We start from the raw sequence: 21,457 nt of genomic DNA on the forward strand, positions 1-21,457 counted from the left end.
TTCTTTCTTTGTTTTGTTTTGTTTTGTTAATCCTCACCCAAGGATATTTTTTTCCATTGATTTTTAGAGAGTAGAAAGACAGCGGGAGAGAGAGGAGAAAAACATTGATGTGAGAGAGACACATCAATTGGTTGCCTCCCACATGCACCCCAGTTGGGGCCAGGAATCGAATCTGCAACTCAAGTACATGCCCTTGACTGGGAATTGAATCCGTGACCCTTTGGTGCTCAGGCCAACCTTCCAGCTGTTGAGACGCGTGAGCCAGGGCTTTTTTTTTTTTTTTCTTTTTTATGAAAATAGAGAGTAGAGGATCCGGACTTGATCATTTTACTAGGGGATTTTGCTGCCCATTGAAATACCGGTAAACCCTGTAGTTTGGTAACCAGCCCCTGTTGTATTAGAATGTTTTTCTTGGTCAAATTATCTACCAAAAAAGTATGCTGTTTAAAAATCTAAGTTGGAGGAATCCCTGAGAAGTCTGTCTGTTCCCAGGACTGTTGGGTTTTGCCCTTTCCCCCTCGGTTCACTTCACACTTTTAAAAATAAACAATAGATTTGATATCATATAAACTGCATCTGTATGTGTGTAAGAGCGGACTCTGTTTTAGGCAGTAAATGTTTTTGGTGTGTTTTTTTTGTCATTTGGAATCAAGGATGAGTTTTGTTCACTGTAACTGTTATCAGTATGCATAAAAAGTGGATCCTACTTTTGCTCTAGAAACTACTTACATTTTGATTTAAATGTGCCTTTTAAATTTTTTTTAAAGGTAGTGTCTTCCCCAGCAGATGTAGCTGAAAAAGCTGACAGAATTATTACCATGTTGCCCACCAGTATGAATGCAATAGAAGCTTATTCCGGAGCAAATGGAATTCTGAAGTATGTATTTCTCAACTGTGGATATTTTCTCATTATGATAGTTCATGAATTTCACATTTGTTGAAACTATTAAGAAATTACAGTTATGCTGGTTAAAACTTTCCATACTGTTTTCTTATTTCTTAAAAGTGAATCATGTGGTTTCTCTCTTGTTGTAAAGGGTTTGTTTTTTTCACTGAAGTCAAGTATGTGACTTTTGGGAACACTTTTTTTTTTTGCTTCCGTTTCTTTCCTTTAACTCTTGCATTAAACTTATGCTTTCATTGGAAACATGTTTAAGAGACTTTTAAAGTTTGCATGTTAAACTCCACAAATGTTACAAGCATAATATGGTTTATAGAAATTCAGGAAAAGGTTTCGATGAAAAATAAAACCAAACATTGGAAAGAACACCATTATTTAACATTTTATTGTGTAATAAAAAGTTATTGTATGTCCTCTGGGTTAGCACATCTGCAGTAAGAACTTTGAGGGGTTGGAATTAAAGGTTAGCAGTTGCTCTTTAAATAAAATATAATTTAGGTCAAAGTTTCCCCTAGCCAGTGCCTTGCTTCCCTGGCTTCCAGAACCTCTTGGCTAATTGCTGCTTATTGCCAAACCCTTGTGGTTATGTTAGGATGACAGTGGTTGAATTCCCAGTTTAGTTTTCTGCTCTTACTGGTTCCTGTTCCTAACTTGTTTTGTTTTTGAATTTCAGCAAAGAAGTAGAACAGACGGGTAGGCTCTGAGTATACATGAAGGGCTAAAACAAAAGGGTTTAATTTCATGAAGCTGTAATATGAAATTTGAAGTTTTTGGAAATTGAATTGCTTTGGAAAACTAACAAACTTGGAAGCAAAAGACACTTGGATATTAGACAGAAAACTGATAAGATAAATGTTTAGCTTCAGGGAGTGTTGAAAGATACTAATTTTGGATGGAGCCTTCAGGACCACAGTGTGTGTGGTCCTGAGGTGACCTACCTATCTTGTTACCTAGTCTGTTCCAGTTATGGCCCTGCTTTACCTCTCAAGGAAAAGTTACTGAAAACTTGGGTGGAGACAAATCCTACGTTTATTAATATCCTTTACTAAGGAATATGGTGGCCAACTACCAGGGCAGTCTTATTTAGGGCGTGCTTTGAAAGAGTTTGGCTTTACATTGAACGATAATTTGCTTCTCATGATTGGTTCTTTATTTTCTTCTGGGTCAGGATCATTTCTCCACATCCAGCGCATGCATAATTTTTTAGATGATTTCCCATTTTTTAAAGATTTAAGATCTTAAATCTTAATATCACTGAAGATAGGTGGTAAACTTAATTTTTATTTTTTGCATAAAGTGAAACTCTACGTATTGAGGTGATCTGTATTAGAGTATACTGGTTTTTTTCCTGTGGAATACACACAATTATTGCATTTGGGCCAGATCAATTTATATGTCTAAAATTGTTATAAACATTTTGTGTGCTATTTTTTCTATAGGAAGATTTTTCTTTTCTGTAGTATTTAGAAATGATTATATATTCCTTTAATATTTCTATTTATTCAGTTCTAATTTTCCAGTTATAATTTGATTAAATGTCTTGGGAAGTTTTAATTAAAGGTTAACCATATACCCTAGCTCAGCGGTTCTCAACCTGTGGGTTGCGACCCCTCTGGGGGTCGAACAACCCTTTCACAAGGGTCGCCTAAGACCATCTGAAAACGCATATATAATTACATATTGTTTTTGTGATTAATCACTATGCTTTAATTATGTTCAATTTGTAACAATGAAAATACATCCTGCATATCAGATATTTACATTATGATTCATAACAGTAGCAAAATTATAGTTATGAAGTAGCAACGAAAATAATTTTATGGTTGGGGTCACTACAACATGAGGAACTGTATTAAAGGGTTGCGGCATTAGGAAGATTGAGAACCACTGCCCTAGCTGGTTTGGCTCAGTGGATATAGTGTTGGCCTGTAGACCAAAGGGTCCCAGGTTCAGTTCTGGTCAAGGGCATGTACTTTAGTTGCAGGCTCCTCCCTGGCCCGGGGCCTGGTCAGGGCGTGTGCAGGAAACAACTAATCAATGTGTTTCTTTCACATCGATATTTCTTTCTGTCTTTCCCTCTCTCTTCTACTCTCTAAAGATCAATGGAAAAATATCTTCGGGCGAGGATTAACTAAAAAATAAAAAAATAAAGGTTAACCATAGTCCTTTAAATAAAATATAATTTAAGTCAGAGTTTCCTAGCCAGTGATATTATAGAGTACAAAGGAATTATCTAGGTATGTTGTCTGCACTTATAATACAAACAAAAATGTTTTACTATAAGAATGCCATTTAAATATTGGTGTGAAATATGATATATGAAAAGGCTATTTCCCTCTTTTAACAAAGAATGTATATAAATTTACTATAAAGAACAAAAAGACTTTGTGAGATTTCCAGGTCCATTCCTACCTACATTTCCCTTTCTGCCTGTTTGATATTTTAATTTGCCTTTAAAAAAGTTACAGTTATTAAAGAATACGCCATCCTGAAGCAAATGGCGAAATTTCAATTGCTTATATTCTACCTAGTGGAAATTACATGGATATCTGAAATTTGCAATATGTCTTTCTGAAGGCAAATAAATTACTTTTAAAAGAGACTCAGCTACTTTAAAATATATATATATAAATCCTACCAAATACCTCTTTTAAAGTTCATAGATATTTTAAATTGCTTAAATCTTAGCTTACCTATTTTATTGTGATTAGTGTGTATTTCATCTAAAACCAGAATTTATACCATATAGTTTATTAGATTATTTTGGTTTGTTTGAAAGAGTTTGGGTTTACTTCAAGCTATAATTGATCTGAAAATGAATTTGAGATTTTGAACCATTTATGATAATTCTTTAATACTAAACCAAAGATGACCTTGATATCTGGCAGCTTTTAGCAGATTCTGGTTCTATAGGTAGTTGCATGAAATGTATATTCAGCATTGTAAACTATATTTTTAAAACTATAGTGTTTTTGAAAAACTGTATTTTCATTTATTTACTTAGAAAAGTGAAGAAAGGCTCACTATTAATAGATTCCAGTACTATTGATCCTTCGGTTTCAAAAGAATTGGCCAAAGAAGTTGAGAAAATGGGAGCAGTTTTCATGGATGCCCCTGTTTCTGGTGGTAAGTGGTATTAAAATACATGCACACCTATTTCTACTTGTCAAAAGTAGCTGTTAAGCTGGGTAGAGGGGGCCAAAGGTAGGAGGAAGAGAATGGGAACATCTATAATACTGTCAACAATGAAAATAAAATTAAAAATAAAATTTTAACAAATTGAACATAATTAAAGCATAGTGATTAAGATTGTGAGAGAAAAATTATAGGTCTATATCAGTCATGAATGTAGAACTAAAAACTTAAAAAATACACCAGCAAACTGAATTTAACCATGTATAAAAACGATCAAACACTATAACCAAGTTTGGTTTATCTCATATATGCACAGATGGTTTAATATTAGAAAATCTATACATACATTTTATCACATTAACATTTAAAAATCATGATCATCTCAATCAGAATAAGGAGACCCACTAATAAAATTCTCAAAGCTTATTATATTAAATATTCATAGTGGGTATCTGGGTTTTTTGGAATGGCAGAATTGTGGGTATTATTTCCATTGATTTTCTAATTTTCCAAATTGTGTAATCCAATACCATATGTATACACACATATGCATATATATGTATATATATACAATACATATCTTCTATATATATATAAAAGGCTATTATGCTAAGTGTCCGACCATTCGCTATGACGTGCACTGACCACCAGGGGGCAGATGCTCAGTGCAGGAGCTGCCGAGCTGCAGTGTCTTGGCAGTGGCGATTCTCGGGTGACACATCCTGAAACCAGAGAGAAGGGAGCCTGGTTCCTTGTGGGGCCATGTGATTTCACCTTCAGCCATGGGTTATGTTATTGCTGGGGCACTGTCGGCCCCAAATCTGGTTTACTGCACACTTGTGTTTGTGTTCCACAACCTCTACAACAGCAACTTTGCAGAGTGCCCTCTTGCACTTTGGGACCCCTTAGGGCAGCAGTTCTCAACCTGTGGGTCGCAACCCCTTTGGCGGTCAAACGACCCTTTCACAGGGGTTGCCTAAGACCACCCTGCATATCAGATATTTACATTATGATTCATAACAGTAGCAACATTACAGTTATGAAGTAGCAACGAAAATAATTTTATGGTTGGGTCACAACATGAGGAACTGTATTTAAAGGGCCAGAAGGTTGAGAACCACTGCCTTAGGGGATGTCAGAGAGCCCGTTTCAGTCTGATCCCCGCAGGCCAGGTCGAGAGACCCCACCTGCTGGAGGGACCCTGCTCACTCTGTAGACACAGGGGAGGGACCGCGGGAGGTTGGCTCCAGGGCGTGTCCGGCCCGTCTCTCCCAGTCCGGTCCTGCCGGCCACCTTCTAATTAATTTCCTCTCAATGTGCACGAATCCGTGCACTGGGTCACTAGTGTAATTATAATTGTACTAGAGGCTCGTTGCACAAAGAGATTCGTGCAATAGACCTTCCCTTCCCCTGGCTGCCGGCACCAGTTTTCCTCCGGCACCTGGGACCCAGGCCTTTGCTCCTCTGGCAGCAGCCTTCAGTCTTCGCTGCTCTGGCCGGAGCCGTCAGTATTCACACCGCCGCTTCGTGCCTACCTATGCAAATTAACCGCCATCTTTGTTGGGTTAATTTGCATACTCTCCTGATTGGCTGGTGAGCATAGTGGAGGGATGGTCAATTTACATGTTTGTCTATTATTAGGTAAGACTAGAGGCCCGGTGCACAAAAATTTGTGCACTCAGGGGTATGGGGTCCCTCAGCCTGGCCTGTGCCCTCTCGCAGTCTGGGATCCCTCGGGGGTGACCACTTGCTGGCTTAGGCCTGCTCCCCGGGGGATTGGGCCTAAGATGGCAATAAGACATCCCTCTGGCAGCCCGGCAGCCCTCGGGGGATGTCCACTTGCCAGCGGGGAGCAGACCTAAGCTGCAGTCAGACATCCTTAGCGCTGCTGAGGAGGCAGGAGAGGCTCCGACCACCACTGCTGTGCTGGCAGCCATCAGCCTGGCTTGTGGCTGAGCAGAGCTCCCCCATGTGGGAGCGCACTGACCACCAGAGGGCAGCTCTTGCATTGAGCGTCTGCCCCCTGGTGGTCAGTGTGTGTCATAGTGACCAGTCATTCCCAGTCTTTCTGCTGTTAGGGTCAGTTTGCATATTACCCTGTTACTATATAGGATAGAGGCCTGGTGCACGGGTGGGGGCCGGCTGGTTTGCCCTGAAGGGTGATCCGGATCAGGGTGGGGGTCCCGCTTGGGTGCCTGGCCAGCCTGGTGACGGGCTGATGGCTGTTTGCAGCTGGTCACACCCCCTTCAGGGTGGGGGTCCCCACTGGGGTGCCTGGCCAGTCTGGGTGAGGGGCTGAGGGCCGTTTTCAGGCTGGCGGGCAACTGAAGCTCCCAGCCTCTTTTTTTTCTTTTTTTTTAATTCTGGGATTTATTTACCTTCTATAGCTGTCACTGGAGCTGAGAGCTGGCTCCAGCTCTGAGGCCGTGGCTGGCTGAAAGCAGGTATCTGGGTTTGTTTAGCTTCTATAATTGAAACTCTGTTGCCATCACTGGCATTCTAAGCTCTGAGGCCCCAGCTGGCTGAAAGCAGGTATCTGGGTTTGTTTAGCTTCTATAATTGAAACTCTGTTGCCATCACTGGCCGCTCTAATATCTGAGGCTGTGGCCGGCTAAAAGCAGGTATCTGGGGTTTGTTTAGCTTCTATAATTGCAACATTGTTGCTTCCGGAGCTCAGAGCTGGGCCGCGGCTGGCGGGGAACCTTGGCTCCCTCCATCACTGGAGCAAGCAAGCCTCATGTTCGCTTCAGCTGCGTGGCTGCCGGCCGCCATCTTGGTTGGCAGTTAATTTGCATATCCTGCTGATTAGCCAATGGGAAGCGTAGTGGAGGTATGGTTAATTACCATGTTTGTCTATTATTAGATAGGATAGCAGTGGATAGTGGAATAGCATTGTTATTCTAATTATATTAAACTTGATTGTAGGCTTTGGAATTCAGAAATAACAAAATATATTAATTTAAATCAGTTTCTGTTTTTTCATAAAGTACCTAATGGTCTTGTAAAGGCATCTTGTATATCTTAAACATTTTTTAATATAGGTGGAGGTATAAGTAATTATTAGCCCCTCTAATTGTTATATGGAATTGGTTAAGTAGGATTTAGGAGTAAAGATTTACAATGTGAGCCTGGCTGGTGTGGTTCAGTGGTTGAGCACTGACCCATGCACCAAGAGGTCATTGGTTAGATTCCTGGTCAGGCCACATGCCTGGGTTGTGGGCTTGATCCACAGTAGGGGCATGCAGGAGACAGCCGATTGACCTTCCTTTCAGTGTTGTTTCTATCATTCTACCTCTCCCTTCCTAAAAAAATATCAGTAAAAACCTATTTAAGAAAAAAAAGATTTACAATGTGATTTTTTTTATTGTGTGATTTTTATAATTTTAACTGTGTAAATTAAATTTATTGGGGTGATTGGTTAATAGTGATATAGGCACTTTTTAATATTTCAATAAAAACGATTTTAAATATAATGTTACATGCAGTAAACATTAATATTTTAAGAAAAATGATTTTAAATATAGTAATGTTACATGCAATAAACAATATTTCAAGAAAAACGATTAACTATAACATTACATGTAATAAACATTAATATTTCAAGAAAAAAAGATTTTAAACATAATATCAAAACTGTACTAACATAGTATAATATCACAAAAGTTGTAGGAAATATTAAAAACCTGCAAGTAACAGGAATACTTATATTCTAAAATTTTTTTCTCTGGCTCTCTTTAGGCACTTTTAAAAAATTCTTTATTGTTAATGATATAGGCACTTTGATCACAAAATACTAATAAGCAGTTTTAAGCTTGGTGTTGGTGTGTTGTTTTTTTTATAGAATGGAATGAAACTGAACATTTCTTCCTTGTGTGGTTCTGTAATTGAATTTGAAAATTGATATGGTACATGTGATCTTGCTGTTGCTCTTTATTTGCTTCAAGAATATAGCCTAAAACAGCGGTCACCAACCTTTTGAACCTCTGGCCTAAAATTATCATTTGATGATAAAGAATGCCAATTTGATTTTTAAATGTTATTTTAACTTTTAAAATAGTCTTTTTTTGTGTGATAAAAGTTTGAGATTACTCTTTTGTTCCTGTTAAGCTATTCTTAAACCCTAGTTTGTAGTTTTAAGCCGCAAAAAAATGCTAACTTATAATAGTAAATACACTTGAATCTGAACCATTTTATAGATTGGAAACTTTGTGCAGAGATGGTTTGTGCTAATTTATTGTTTGACACATGGTCATCATGTAATTTGTAATAGAAATATATAATAGAAGCTTATACTTGTCTTCTCAGTTATATTTAATACTAGAGGCCTGGTGCACAAAAATTTGTGTACTCGGGGGCGGGGGTCCTTCAGCCCGGCCTGTGCCCTCTTGCAGTCTGGGACCCCTCGGGGGATCACCACCTGCTGGCTTAGGCCTGCTCCCCGGGAGATTGGGCCTAAGATGGCAATCAGACATCCCACTGGCAGCCCGGCAGCCCTCAGGGGATGTCCACTTGCCAGCGGGGAGCAGACCTAAGCTGCAGTCAGACATCCTTAGCGCTGCTGAGGAGGCAGGAGAGGCTCCGACCACCACTGCTGTGCTGACAGCCATCAGCCTGGCTTGTGGCTGAGCAGAGCTCCCCATGTGGGAGCGCACTGACCACCAGAGGGCAGCTCTTGCATTGAGCGTCTGCCCCCTGGTGGTCAGTGTGTGTCATAGTGACCAGTCATTCCCAGTCTTTCTGCTGTTAGGGTCAGTTTGCATATTACCCTTTTACTATATAGGATAGAGGCCTGGTGCACTGGTGGGGGCCGGCTGGTTTGCCCTGAAGGGTGATCCGGATCAGGGTGGGGGTCCCGCTTGGGTGCCTGGCCAACCTGGGTGAGGGGCTGATGGCCTTTTGTAGCTGGTCACACCCCCTTCAGGGTGGGGGTCCCCACTGGGGTGCCTGGCCAGCCTGGATGAGGGGCTGATGGCTGTTTTTAGGCTGGCCACACCCCCTTCAGGGTGGGGGTCCCCACTGGGGTGCCTGGCCAGTCTGGGTGAGGGGCTGAGGGCCGTTTTCAGGCTGGCCAGCGACTGAAGCTCCCAGCCTCTCCTTTTTTTCTTTTTTTTAATTCTGGGATTTATTTACCTTCTATAATTGAAACTTTGTTGCTGTCCTGCTCGCTCCAGCTCTGAGGCTGTGGCTGGCTGAAAGCAGGTATCTGGAGTTTGTTTAGCTTCTATAATTGAAACTTTGTTGCTTTTGGAGCTGTTGCTTTTGGAGCTCAGAGCCGGGCCGTGCCAGGCGGGGAACCTTGGCTTCCTCCATCACTGGAGCAAGCAAGCCTCCTGCTCGCTTCAGCTGCGTGGCTGCCGGCCGCCATCTTTGTTGGCAGTTAATTTGCATATCTCACTGATTAGCCAATGGAAAGCGTAGCGGAGGTATGGTTAATTACCCTTTTTGTCTTTTATTAGATAGGATGGTAGGTTATAAATGGCTCAACTTGCTCAGTTAATATAAAATAGAGGAAATTTTTTGTAAGTTAAATAGACTGGTTTAAAAATCATTACATTTTAACTAAAATTAAGGAAAGGTAACCTGGGTAAAGCATGGCTTAGACACCCATGGTTTTATAGAAGTTCCATATTTATAAATCTTGAACATGGAATAGATCAGGTAATTTGAATAAAACCTTACAATAGCTCCCCATTTTATCCCTTACTCTCTATTCCTCATGTTTCTTAACTTAAACTTTTTTAAAAAAATGCATTTACAGCTTATCTAATAAAGAGGAAATACGCTAATTGACCGCCACGCCCTCACAAGATGGTGGTGCACACAGCCAATAAAGAGGGAATATGCTAATTGACTGTCACATCCTCACAAGATGGCGGTGCCCACAGCCACAAGATGGTGGCGCCCAGTCCCCTCAGCCCTGCCTCACCCAGCCAGAGTCCCCCAGTCCCCTCAGTCCTGGCTCATCCTGTCGGAGTCCCCCAGTCCCCGCAGCATCCAGCCTCATCCAACCTCAGTCCCCCAGACCCCGCAGCATCCAACCTCATCCAGCCGGAGTCCCCCAGTTCCCTCAGCCCTGCCTCATCCAGCCAGAGTCCCCCAGTACCCTCAGTCCTGGCTCATCCTGTCGGAGTCCCCCAGTCCCCTCAGCCCCTCAGGGGAAGGCAGTTGGGGTTGATCGTGCCGGCAGGGGAGGGCAGTTGGAGGTAATTGGGCTGGCAGGCAGGCAGGCGAGTGGTTAGGATCCAGCAGTCCCAGATTGTGAGAGGGATGTCCAACTGCTGATCCCTTTGGGATCGGGCCTAAACTGGAAGTCGGACATCCCCCGAGGGGTCCCAGATTGGAAAGGGTGCAGGCTGGGCTGAGGGACAGGCCCTCTCCACCCCCCCCCCCCCCGGTGCATGAATTTTGTGCACTGGGCCTCTAGTGTATTTATATAGAGATAATAAAAATGCAGTAGTATTCTAAAACTATAAATGGGAGCTTCTTCTTCTGTGGTTAGCTGGGCAGTATGTCTAGCTTTTAAATGTTTCTTGTGCTCTTAGAGTGGAGTTTTATTATTAGAATGGGCCTTAGCAATAATTTAATTTGCCTCTGTTATTTCATAGATGACAGGTTTAGGTCTAAAGAAGTTAGGTCACTTGCCCAGGACTCTCCAGCTTCATAGCAGATCTAGAAGTAGAATCCTACTCTCCCAACTCAACATAAGGCTTTTCCACTTTTGGCAGACCTTCCCTTCAGTCCCATCCTGTGGTGGCCTTGTCTCTTTTTCATAGTAATTGCCTTTTGTTTATTCTATTTCTAGCAATTTTATCTACCTCAGTGGCTTCTTTGTCTTCTTTGTTGTTAGCTGACAGGCACTGCCATGGAGTGAAACTTGTTGGGGTGTGAGGGAAGCAGTTGCCTGCTTTTCTAATCCTCAGAGGCTGGCTTCTAACCTCAGAGAGGCCGAACATTTCTGCTCAGAGTCTCTTGTGAAGAAATGGACTAGAGGTCGTTATGCTGGAACCTGCAGAACCCTGGAGAGATCAGATCAGTCCTGTGTTAGTCCTGTCCTGGTATGTTTAACTGGCTATCAGGAGTCTTTTGTTCTGCTGATGGGTTGGGATAGAACCAGAGTTTTTTTAGGCCCACCTGACTGGTTAACCAGCTAAATCTGCAGGAAAAGAAAAAGTAAAGTGGTATCTTGACAAATCTCTAACATGTTCAGGTTTGACTGGGACAGGATCTCTTCTGAGGTGTGAGGACTTAGAATTGCACAGGCTTATACCTGAAAGCAAATGAATGAAAGGATTGTCTTATATAGCAAGAATGAGGCTATTTTCCATGTCCTTCTGTGTTCCCATTGTGTGGTATCTATACTAGTGTGAGGGTCACTATGTTATGCTTATGTTTGTGCCTGTTTCTTCCACTAGACTCTGTCTTATTCATTTCTATCTCCAGTTTGTATCTCCTGGTGGCCATTTAATAAAGTATGGTTGATGTAATCAAGTCTTCTACTTTTTTAAATTCAAGATTACTATTAAATATTTGGGGCCTTCCTACAGTTATTTCTCCTTTCCAAGCTGTTCTTCAGGTTATTTATCTTCAGACTATTGACTTCTCTCTCAAGTTAAACTAAGTAACCACCTCTACATTCTATCATCAGTCAGATAGTAAGTATTCACTGTGTTTAAAATGTTATGTTTTATTACTAGATGCTATTGGGAAATGTGGTTGTGATCTAGGTGGTGAGATTAGGAAGAAGTAGAATAATATTCAGAACAACTTAAAGAGGAAGTCCTTATATTAGAAGTTTAAAATTTAGGGAAACATACTAATAAAATGATTTGCAAAGTTACCAAATGAAAAATAATGCAGTACAGTAGTATTTCCAATATTTAACAACCAAAAGGGATGAATGCTTCACTAACAGTTTGATCACAGCAACATGCTAGGCAGCATGGAGAAAGAAACACTGTCTTTGTCCTATCTGGGTGGCTATTAATATTTTGGCCTTTATCTTATGTTCACCTTTATGGATATTTAAAGGGAGGGAGTAACACCAGATTTGAATTTTGTAGCTGATTCCAGGGCAACAGAAGGATTTTTAGTAAAAATGTATGTTAAAGATCAACTGAAAATATCATAGATGATAGATATCTGAGGGGAACCAATAGGATTTGGAATTAGATTTGACAGTCCTTTAGTAAATATCCTTTAGGCAGGCAAGAAAGGCAATTGGTTATTTCATATAATTCTTGCATCCCATTTAGTGTCATTTTTTGTTTTCTTATGTTAATAAATTAAAACAAGTTCACACACAAAAAACCACTCATAAAAAACACCCCCCAAAACAAATTAACTTGGATATTAGGGAGGTCCTAGAACTTGTAGAGAGAGAAAGGAATTTCAAAAATGAAGGCTTTCATTTTTTCTCCATTGACATGTCTTATACTTAAAATTATTTTATTGATATAAATCTTACAAGATTGTTTACTGACTCTTATTTCTGTTTTACTTGATAACACCTTGCTTGCAAGGGGCACGCTTCATTCTTGCTTTCACACAGTGAACATTTATTGAGTACTTCGTATGTGCTAGATATGTTCTAGGCACTAGACTTACAGCTTTGAGGATATTCAGAGTCTTACCTCATGGAGCTTACTATGTGTAGAAACAGAATAAACAAATTAACAAAGATAATTTCAATGATAAGTGCTATGAAGGGAAAAAAAGTCAGAGTAAACCATTAAGGCGACAGAGTAAGGGAGGCCCTTTTCTGTGGAGTCGGCAGATTGCCCTCTCTGGGGAAGTGACATCTGAGCAGAGATGTGGCTGCACGGCCCGAGGGGTGTTTCCGTGGCTGCTCTGCGGGGCTCTGAGACATTGAACAAGCTGGGTGTGTTCTGGGACATTTGACTGTATCCCTAGTTCACTCGTTAAATTGAAGCACTTATGCAGTGACACCCCCCATGTTTAAATCACGCCTTTGTTGAACAGTTTGTGGTTTCCAAAGTAAAGCTAAATGGGCATTTTGTAAGTTAGCCCATGACACTGGCCTCATAAGTATGATGCCCTAATTTAGTCATATGTCTTGTGTAAGTCACATTTTTATAAAAATTGTGATCATTCTTTAATGTCCACTGTTGTTTAGTTGCACTATCTTGGATACAGGCATGTTTTTTCTAAGTGTGGAATGGGTCTGTTACTACAGAGCTAGCTAGTTTCAATTTGATCAGCTCTCTGGTATAATGAATGCTAGACATAAAACAAATTAAAAACTATTGTTTGTGACTAATGACCAGGACTGTTCAGTCTGCTCTCAGGGCATAATTAGAGCACTTAACTGTGCTTGAATAATTGAAGAATAAACTCACTGATTGCCTAATATGTCTGTAGATTTGCGTAGAGACCTTGAGTGGAGTCACTCTGAAGTGGCACTTGCAGTTTGCCCAGGGCTCTCTTGCTGGCAAGCCTCCCTGATTTGCTAAGCTGTATTGCTCCAGTTAGGGTTTAATGTCAAATTAAATCATTGAACTTGTGTGTACGTGTTTGTATAACAATTCCCTACCAGGAAACCAAGTTTTATACTCTACTTGGCTGGGTTGCATTTGTGTGATTTGTTTGAGGTATTCTTACACCGCAGAGCAGTGAGCACACAACCTGTAAAGGAGTTTCTCTTAGCGCTCGCCTTGCTGGCGACTTCTTCATGAAAGCCTCACTAGACTCCCATCATCATTTTTAAAATCAAGTGTGCAGCTTGGCCTTTCCTGCTCACTGAGCTGGATATGTACTGTGTTTTCCACTAGATCTGTATCTAATTTATGGTAAAGGGACCACAAAAACAAAAATTATTTATATTTTGGCACCTAATGCCATTACAGTTAAGGGACTTGGTATTTTCTTAGAGAGGTTTACAACTTGGCACTTTTACTTGGCTTTGGGCCGAAACAGTGCTATTTCTGTCCAAAAGCAAATTCTTTACCAAATTTCATAACTGAATGTGCTGTGGTTTATAATGTGTGGAGGGGGAAGAGCTGTCACAATAGGTCTTTGATGCTCTGACAAGCTGTTTGGTTACAAAGTAGTATTGTGTGTGGTGTTTATTCATATATGTCAGTCTTTCCCCAGTCTGATTTCATTGTTTTTAATGTTTTGAAATAAGTTGGTTTAACATGATTAATAGAATTCATTTTTATGGGTTCTTCTTTTTAAAGAATTATACTATGTGATGATTTTTTTCGTTCTTTTTAACTTATCAACTTCTATTATTTATTATAAAGTTAAAAAGTACTTCGTGGCATTGATCTTTGTATGAGAGACTTGAAAAATATGAAATAAAATAAGCCTCTCCTTGGTCTAATTTGGTGGTATTTAAAGTTTTAGTGAAAGACAAATATCATATGATTTCACTAGTATGTGAAATCTGAAGAATAATATAAACAACAAACAAGACAGAAACAGGCTCGTAGATACAGTGAACAGACTGATGGCTGCCAGAGGGATGGGGGTTGGGGAGCTTTGTGAAAAAGGTGGCAGGAAGTGCAAATTGGTAGTTACAAAATAGTCACAGGGATCTAAAGTACAGCATAAGGGAATCTATCTATAATAATAAAAGTGTAATATGCTAATTAGACTGGATGTCCTTCCAGGGCTGTGAGGGAAGCCCGGGTCCTGGGTGCCTGCCAGTGGCTGGAGGGAAGCCAGTGCTGGCAGCTGGGGGAAGGAAGGCCTACTCTTGCATGAATTTCGTGCATCAGGCCTCTAGTCTACACTAATAAAAGACAAAGATTGACTGTACCTTCGCTACGCCCGCCAGCCAATCAGAGTGGCTATATGCAAATTAACCCAACCAAGATGGCGGTTAATTTGCATATACCGGCTGGGAGCGAAGACTGAAGACAACGTAGAAGGAAGTGAAGCGCTGCAGAAGGGAGCAAAGTAGAGGCGGCATAGACAGGAACGGAGCCAAGGCGGCGGAGCGGGAGGGAAACAAGCCGGGAGGCAGAGCAGGAGGGAAACAAGCCCGGCAGTGGGGCAGGAGGGAAACAAGCCGGGTGGCGGGGCAGGAGGAAAACAAGCCAGGCGGCGGAGGAGGGAGGGAGCAAGCCTGGTGGTGGAGGCGGGAGTTAAGCCCGCCTCAGTGCGTTTCGCTCCCTTCTCTGCTTCGCTCCAGCCGCAGGAAGCCCTATTCTTGCAGGAATCTTCCTGCAACGGGCCTCTAGTATATATATAAAAGGCTAATGTGCAAAGTGTTCCCTCAGGAGTTTGACCAGGAGACTGGGAGTTCGCTCGCTATGACATGTGCTGACCACCAGGGGGCAGCGCAGAATGAAGGAAGGCCCTGGTTGGCAGCCGGCAGCTGGGGAAGGAAGGCCCCGATTGGCCCTGATCACCAGCCAGGCCTAGGGACCCTACCTGTGCACGAATTTCGTGCACTGGGCCTCTAGTAGAGTCAGGAATATTTGTGAGCGTGAACCAGCAATCTTTTCTGTCAAAGAAAGGAGAGGGTCACCATCTTGGGCTCTGCTTTACCCTACCCCTTCCTCTGAATTAGCCAATTGTGCAGTAATGTGAATATGAGCTTTGAGTTCTGACCAATCAAGTCAGAGTCAGAGTGAGGGGCAGGGCAGACCAAGTTAGAATAAATCCTGAATGGACTTTCCATTGGGTGTGCTTTGCCCATGATTTTCAGCTGGCATGCACCCTTCTGCAGAAGTAGATTCACCTTGCCAATGCAGTTTCACGTGTTTGTCTCATCCCTGTGACACAATTGCCAGGCATTTCTAACATTGTAGTAACTAGGGGCCTGGTGCACAAAATTTGTGCATGGCTGATGATCAGGGCCAATCTGTGGGGCGATCGGGGGCCCCCGCTCACACCCGCCTTGGCCTGGCACTGCCCACTTGCCACCCCCGCCCCCCGCCACTGCCGCCGGTTGCCATCTTTGGGGTGACTGGTGGGGCGATCGGGCCCCCGCTTGCACCTGCCTTGGCCTGGTGACACCTGCTCACCAGCCCTGCCTTCCTGCCGCCGGTTGCCATCTGTGGGGCGACTGGTGGGGCAATCCGGGTCCCACCCCCTCACCTGCTCCACCATCCCACCACAGTCTGGCTCTCATTGGGTCCCATAGAGGCTGGCAGCACCTCCACTGCTGCCCAATACCAGCACCACATTGCTGACACCCGCCATGTTCTGCACTGCCCCCTGGTGGTCAGCACACATCTAACTCCTGGTCGGTTGAACTCCAGGGACAATTTGTATCTTAGCCTTTTATTATATAGGATTATGTATGGTGCCAAGTGGGTACTGAAAATAATAGGGGGGGCATTTTGTAAAGTATTTGATTGTCTAACCACTGTACTATACACCTGAAACTAATACAAAATAATACTGAATATAAACTGTAATTAAAAATAAAATAAAAAATAAAGTTTTAGTAACTGAAATAATTAAAATTTTCTTTAACTGTTTAATGGGCAAATCCATTTTCTTAAAAATGACATAAGACTTATCAATACTGATATACCAGAAATGAGTTAAATATGTTAGCCATTTACATTTACCCATAATTTCACAGGCATACCCTGGAGATATTGCAGGTTCGGCCCCAGACCACCACGATAAAGCAAGTCATAATATTTTTGCTGGTGGAGGGTCTTGCCTTCAATTTGTAAAAAACGCAGCAGCTGTGGGGGTGCAATAAAGCAAAGCGCAATAAAAAGGGGCATGCCTGGACTTATTACCCTGTATCCATTAGGTATCCTTTTTGTGTCTGGAGGATACCTTTAGCCTGGGATTTTCTCCAGTTTGCACAATTACTTCAGAAATGTATGGTAAATAAATTACAAAGATTTCTTTGAAATTAGTCCCAGAGAAGAGTTGCCCATAAAAACTTCTTTTACATTCTTTGGCATGCATAAGACTCCCTTACAACAGTGTCATGGACAAGAGCCCCTATATAATGTGTTAATGAGTTCTTAACACGTTTAAGTAAGACTGCTGACTCACTGCCCAAGATAACATGGTTGAGGCAGCTTTAATAATTTGTCTCCTAAGAAAATAGAAGAATGGGTTAGAGAAGCCAAGGTGATCACTTCACTTAGGTTTTGTATTATTGCCATCATTTATTATTAGTCGTATTATCACTAACAACAACCTAGTTTATGTCCAAGAATTTACTTTCTTGCAGTTTTCAAATTCTCTCATCTGCAAATCTGCAGGCAAGATTTTAATTGCATTGCAATTTCCAGTTGAGTAACCATTACCAGGGTTGCTCTTGCCAGGCTCTGTCCTGTGGTGGAGGGACACTGTGTTCTCTTCACATGCTTATGTTGGAAAGTGCAGGGATAAGGCAGGGGTCCTACCTGAAGCAATCCTGGGGTATTTTTAATGTCCTTTAATTGCCGTTCAGGATGTGAGTCAGACCAGACACAATTGGGTCTGGTGACATAGTTCATGACTGCCTACTGGTGTTTACATAAAGGTAAAGTAGATTTAGTAAGTAAATCTGAAGCTATTACTAATGTATAATTTATTTTTCATTAACATCTATTGATTCTTAAGCAGTGTGAAATTAGTTCCAGTATACCTTATGTGTTCTATGTCTTTATTTTGTTTGGCTTGTGATCCCTGGATAGCATTGGGGGCTGGGGGGGGGGAGGGCTAAGGGGGTGTAGGAAATGGAATTAAGAATTTGACATGATATCATGCCTTGTTATCATGATCAAACCATGATCAGACTTATTTTCTAGATGTTTGATTTTCTTAAGACAGTATGATAATGTTAGCAGGTAAAAAATATGTTGAGTTTAAATTCTTCTCTGCATACATTTGCCATACAATTCTATTTTGTTTTGTACTCCTCTAGGTGCTTTGTTTGTGAGAATTTTAAATTTACATGCACATTTCATAGTAGTCATCCTCTCATCCTCCCATCATGGCCAGTGAAGTGTGGACTTGCCTTCTCTCTTCTGCCTTAAAGTGATTGGAACTTGACCTCAAAGTAGAGGGGTTTTTGGCTTTTGGTTATTTAGCTCAAACTATGTCCAGTGATATGAGCGATGTGGACTCTTAGAAGAGTATTAGGAATTTTAAGATTTGTACCTGACATCTTTTTTTATTGAGTTGTTGACCATTAGGTGCAGTCATCATTTTTCTCCATTGCAATCTCTTAGGGTTTTATTTTTTAAATGAAATAGTATGAGGCATCCAAATAATTTCATCATTAATTACGTTTCATTTCCCCTAATTCTTATGTGTGGGTAATACTTATTCTCAAGTGGCCAACATTTTTAATGTACTGTGTACATATATTAAAAGAGTAGGAAAATAGTCTTGGCAGAAACTGAAATAATTGGCTTTTCCAGCCAAGATAGGTTTATAAAACATTCTGAAATTTAAGAAGTGGGAGGGAAAGAATTTTTCTTTGCATTAATATCGTATTTTATTAACTCTTTACCTCAGGCTATAAAATTTTTCTGCAGCATTTTTTTTTATTAGGTAAGCAGCTAGAGGAAGAAGGGTAGCTGATTTATTGTAATTGTCAAATATCTTCAGGCTCAATTCCCCTGGCCCTGGTCAGGGCCTGTGTGGGAGACAACCAATCGATGTGTCTCTTTCATATTGATGTTTCTCTCTCTCCCTCTCCCTCCCCTCTCACTTTCTCTAAAAATAAATAAATAAAAATGATAATTTTGAGAAAGGAATAAAAACAACATAATTCTGACTTTGAGATCTATAATCTTTAACAGGAAACGTTTAAAAACAGCATTTAGAAATATTTGATAGTATCTCATGGTCTGTGATTGGACTGTACTTTTATATTCTTATTAGTACTAATAAAATCAACAGCTTTTCATGATCAGGTATTTACATCTTATATCCTGCACGCTGCTCTGTTAGGAAATAGGCTGAGCAACAGTGGTTATTTTGAAGTTAATAGAAATAGTGTACATTTTATACAGAAAAATTGCTTTATATAACATTCAAAGGAGAGAGAAGGGAGGGGATGGATGCAGGGCAGGAGCATGTGGGGGGAACAAGAGAGATTACATTGTCCTTTTCCATTTTAGCTAGTAGTTTGGAATAAAACTGTAAAGTTAAACTTTTTTGGAATTGTTACTACCCCAAGTGGGAATATAAACTATATTGAACAAAATTTATTTAGCCTGTTAAAAAGTCAACCTAAAACTATAGTTAATTAGCTTACATTATTACATCACTTCTAGTAGAGACTCAAACTGGTACCGAGCTCTATCAGGTGAGCTGACTGCTACCCATATGGGGCTTTAAGATAATGATGAGTTTAAATTTCCTCTTAGAGCTAAGTGAGAATAAAACTGGAGGCAATAAATACTCTTGGCCAAAGCCATTAAATGAAAAAGCTGGGAATTCTCCAGCTCTTGACTTAAATTGTTTGTTTATCAGCTGGCGCCTAGTCTGGAGTCAAGAGCTGGAGATTTCTATCTGTGACAGAACTTTGAAACTCTTGCAGGACACTTTCATTTCAACTTAAGGTAACTTGAGTTTATAGCTTTGGCTTTAAAGATTACTAATGATTTACTCATTTCCTTACCATTTAACCAGAGTGGACTTTTTCCCAGGAAGGGATCTGTGTTTATTTAGGGCCTTTGTCTGCCGAGGGATTAAAAGGCAGCCCACCAGCATTGTGAACTTGATGGTAATAAAAGGTCACCAAAACACACCATAAAAACATTCTTACCATGGAATTAATTATACAGTGTAATTTTACAAAGCAGCTCAGTTACTCCATCCCTACCTTTCCCCCATTCTTAAACATTTCATCTTTTAAAAATGAAAGCTTTGTGACAATTTAGGTTTTTTTTGAGGAAAAATAGTTTGCTTCTTTTTTGATAATTAAACACTGAGGAATTGGCACCTGCAGTAAATTGCGTAAAATTTTTAAAGTTTTAAAAATCATCGTTTATTGTTAAACTCTGAGATGAATAACTTGTTTGGGAGGAGGATAGAGTCGTCAAAAGGGATGGTTGGAGTTTTCATTGAACAGTTGAGTTTCTAAAAACCTAAGCCTAGTTAAGAGTTTTTCTGTGCCACCAGATGGCATTGCATCCAAACCTGCTTGTGATAACGGGAGGATTTTAAAATACATTCTTTTTTGTTCGCGGGAGGTCATAATATGTTCTCTACATTTTGTTTTTGAAATTCATGTAAAAAAGCAACTAAATCAAAGTTGATTAAATATCTCTAAAGTACTGAAAAGATTTCTGAACTCTGCAAATACTTGCTTTTAGGTGGTTAATATTGAAATGAAAGTAAATTAAAATGTTGAAACATTTGCAGAGGATAGCCTTTTTTGTTGTTGTTTAGTAAATGAACATTTAACAGTTGGTTATTTTGTTTTGTTTTGCTTGTTAAAACACTTCAGAGAGGATCTTGCCTATGAAAACCCGAACAAATGTTACAAAAATACCCTCTGCATGGCCCTACTCTCCCCCAACACACAAATACACACACGCTCACACTCGCCCCAGCCCTTATATAAAAAGTGTCCGCAGGTTTCACTGTATGGGAATTTATAAAAGGAGGGAAAGACCTCTGAAAGGTGTAGGTTAGTCCTTCTCACAAGCCGAACTATGATTCATTAGGCCATTCATGTTCACGTTTTAGACGATGTTTTGGGGAAAGTAAATTCCTGCAGTTTCCTGAACTGGTTTTGAGGGACTCTCTTCAGTCTTTTGAATCAACTCATTTTAAGAAAGTGATATGTAAAGCATAAAAAAAAAGCTCTCATAAATTTTATAAAAGTAAGATTTTTTTCATTAAAATATGTATTAATGTTTTATTTTTACAAACACATAAGTTATTTAATCCAACTATCTGGATGCTATGATACGTTGTTAGAGTAAATACGGTTCGGTGTACATTCTATTGATTTTTAGTCTTTTAAAAAATGTATTTGCCATGCAGAGAGATGCTTAATGCTTAGCTTTGATCATTTATCAAAAAGCTTTATGAAATGGTACTCATTTTATACTCTACCCTCTTCTCTGAGGTTTCTTAGTGTTCACAGTCTGTTTAAGAAACGTATATGTTTTCAAAGTAAATGTTTGACCCCCCACCTTGATGGTCCTGCTTTTAAGCATGGGCACATACACACACACACACACACCCTTCTCTTACCTATATTTTGAATAACTTGGTTAGAATGTGTGTTGTACTAAAACTAAATATATACAACCTTCATTATTACGAAGAGAGAACTTTATTTTAAAAATTATGAAAATTGCACATTTGAAAGTAGTCTAGACAAAGGTACTCAAGACGTTTAATCCTGAATATTTTAGTTTTAAACTTGATACAACAGTCTGCTTCTTAGCTTTGTTGTATGCTGATATTTCTACTTATTTAACATCAAAAAGCTGTATTGGTTTCTCTTTATAGATTGTGCCTGTGTTCTGG

At 40.3% G+C, this 21,457-nt stretch overlaps 1 protein-coding gene across 2 annotated transcripts in view; it reads left to right on the forward strand.

The window, feature by feature from the left end:
• HIBADH (3-hydroxyisobutyrate dehydrogenase) overlaps positions 1-21,457 on the forward strand; it is a 94,716-nt gene that overhangs the window by 13,522 nt on the left and 59,737 nt on the right. For both annotated transcript variants that reach the window (XM_006088758.2, XM_023753834.1), the window contains exons 3-4: positions 768-877; positions 3,906-4,027. In XM_006088758.2, the coding sequence (XP_006088820.1) occupies positions 768-877; positions 3,906-4,027 (232 nt within the window). The remainder of the gene's footprint in view (positions 1-767; positions 878-3,905; positions 4,028-21,457) is intronic.

Source organism: Myotis lucifugus, unplaced genomic scaffold (assembly GCF_000147115.1).
Source record: "Myotis lucifugus unplaced genomic scaffold, Myoluc2.0 scaffold_52, whole genome shotgun sequence".
Lineage (NCBI taxonomy): Eukaryota > Metazoa > Chordata > Mammalia > Chiroptera > Vespertilionidae > Myotis > Myotis lucifugus.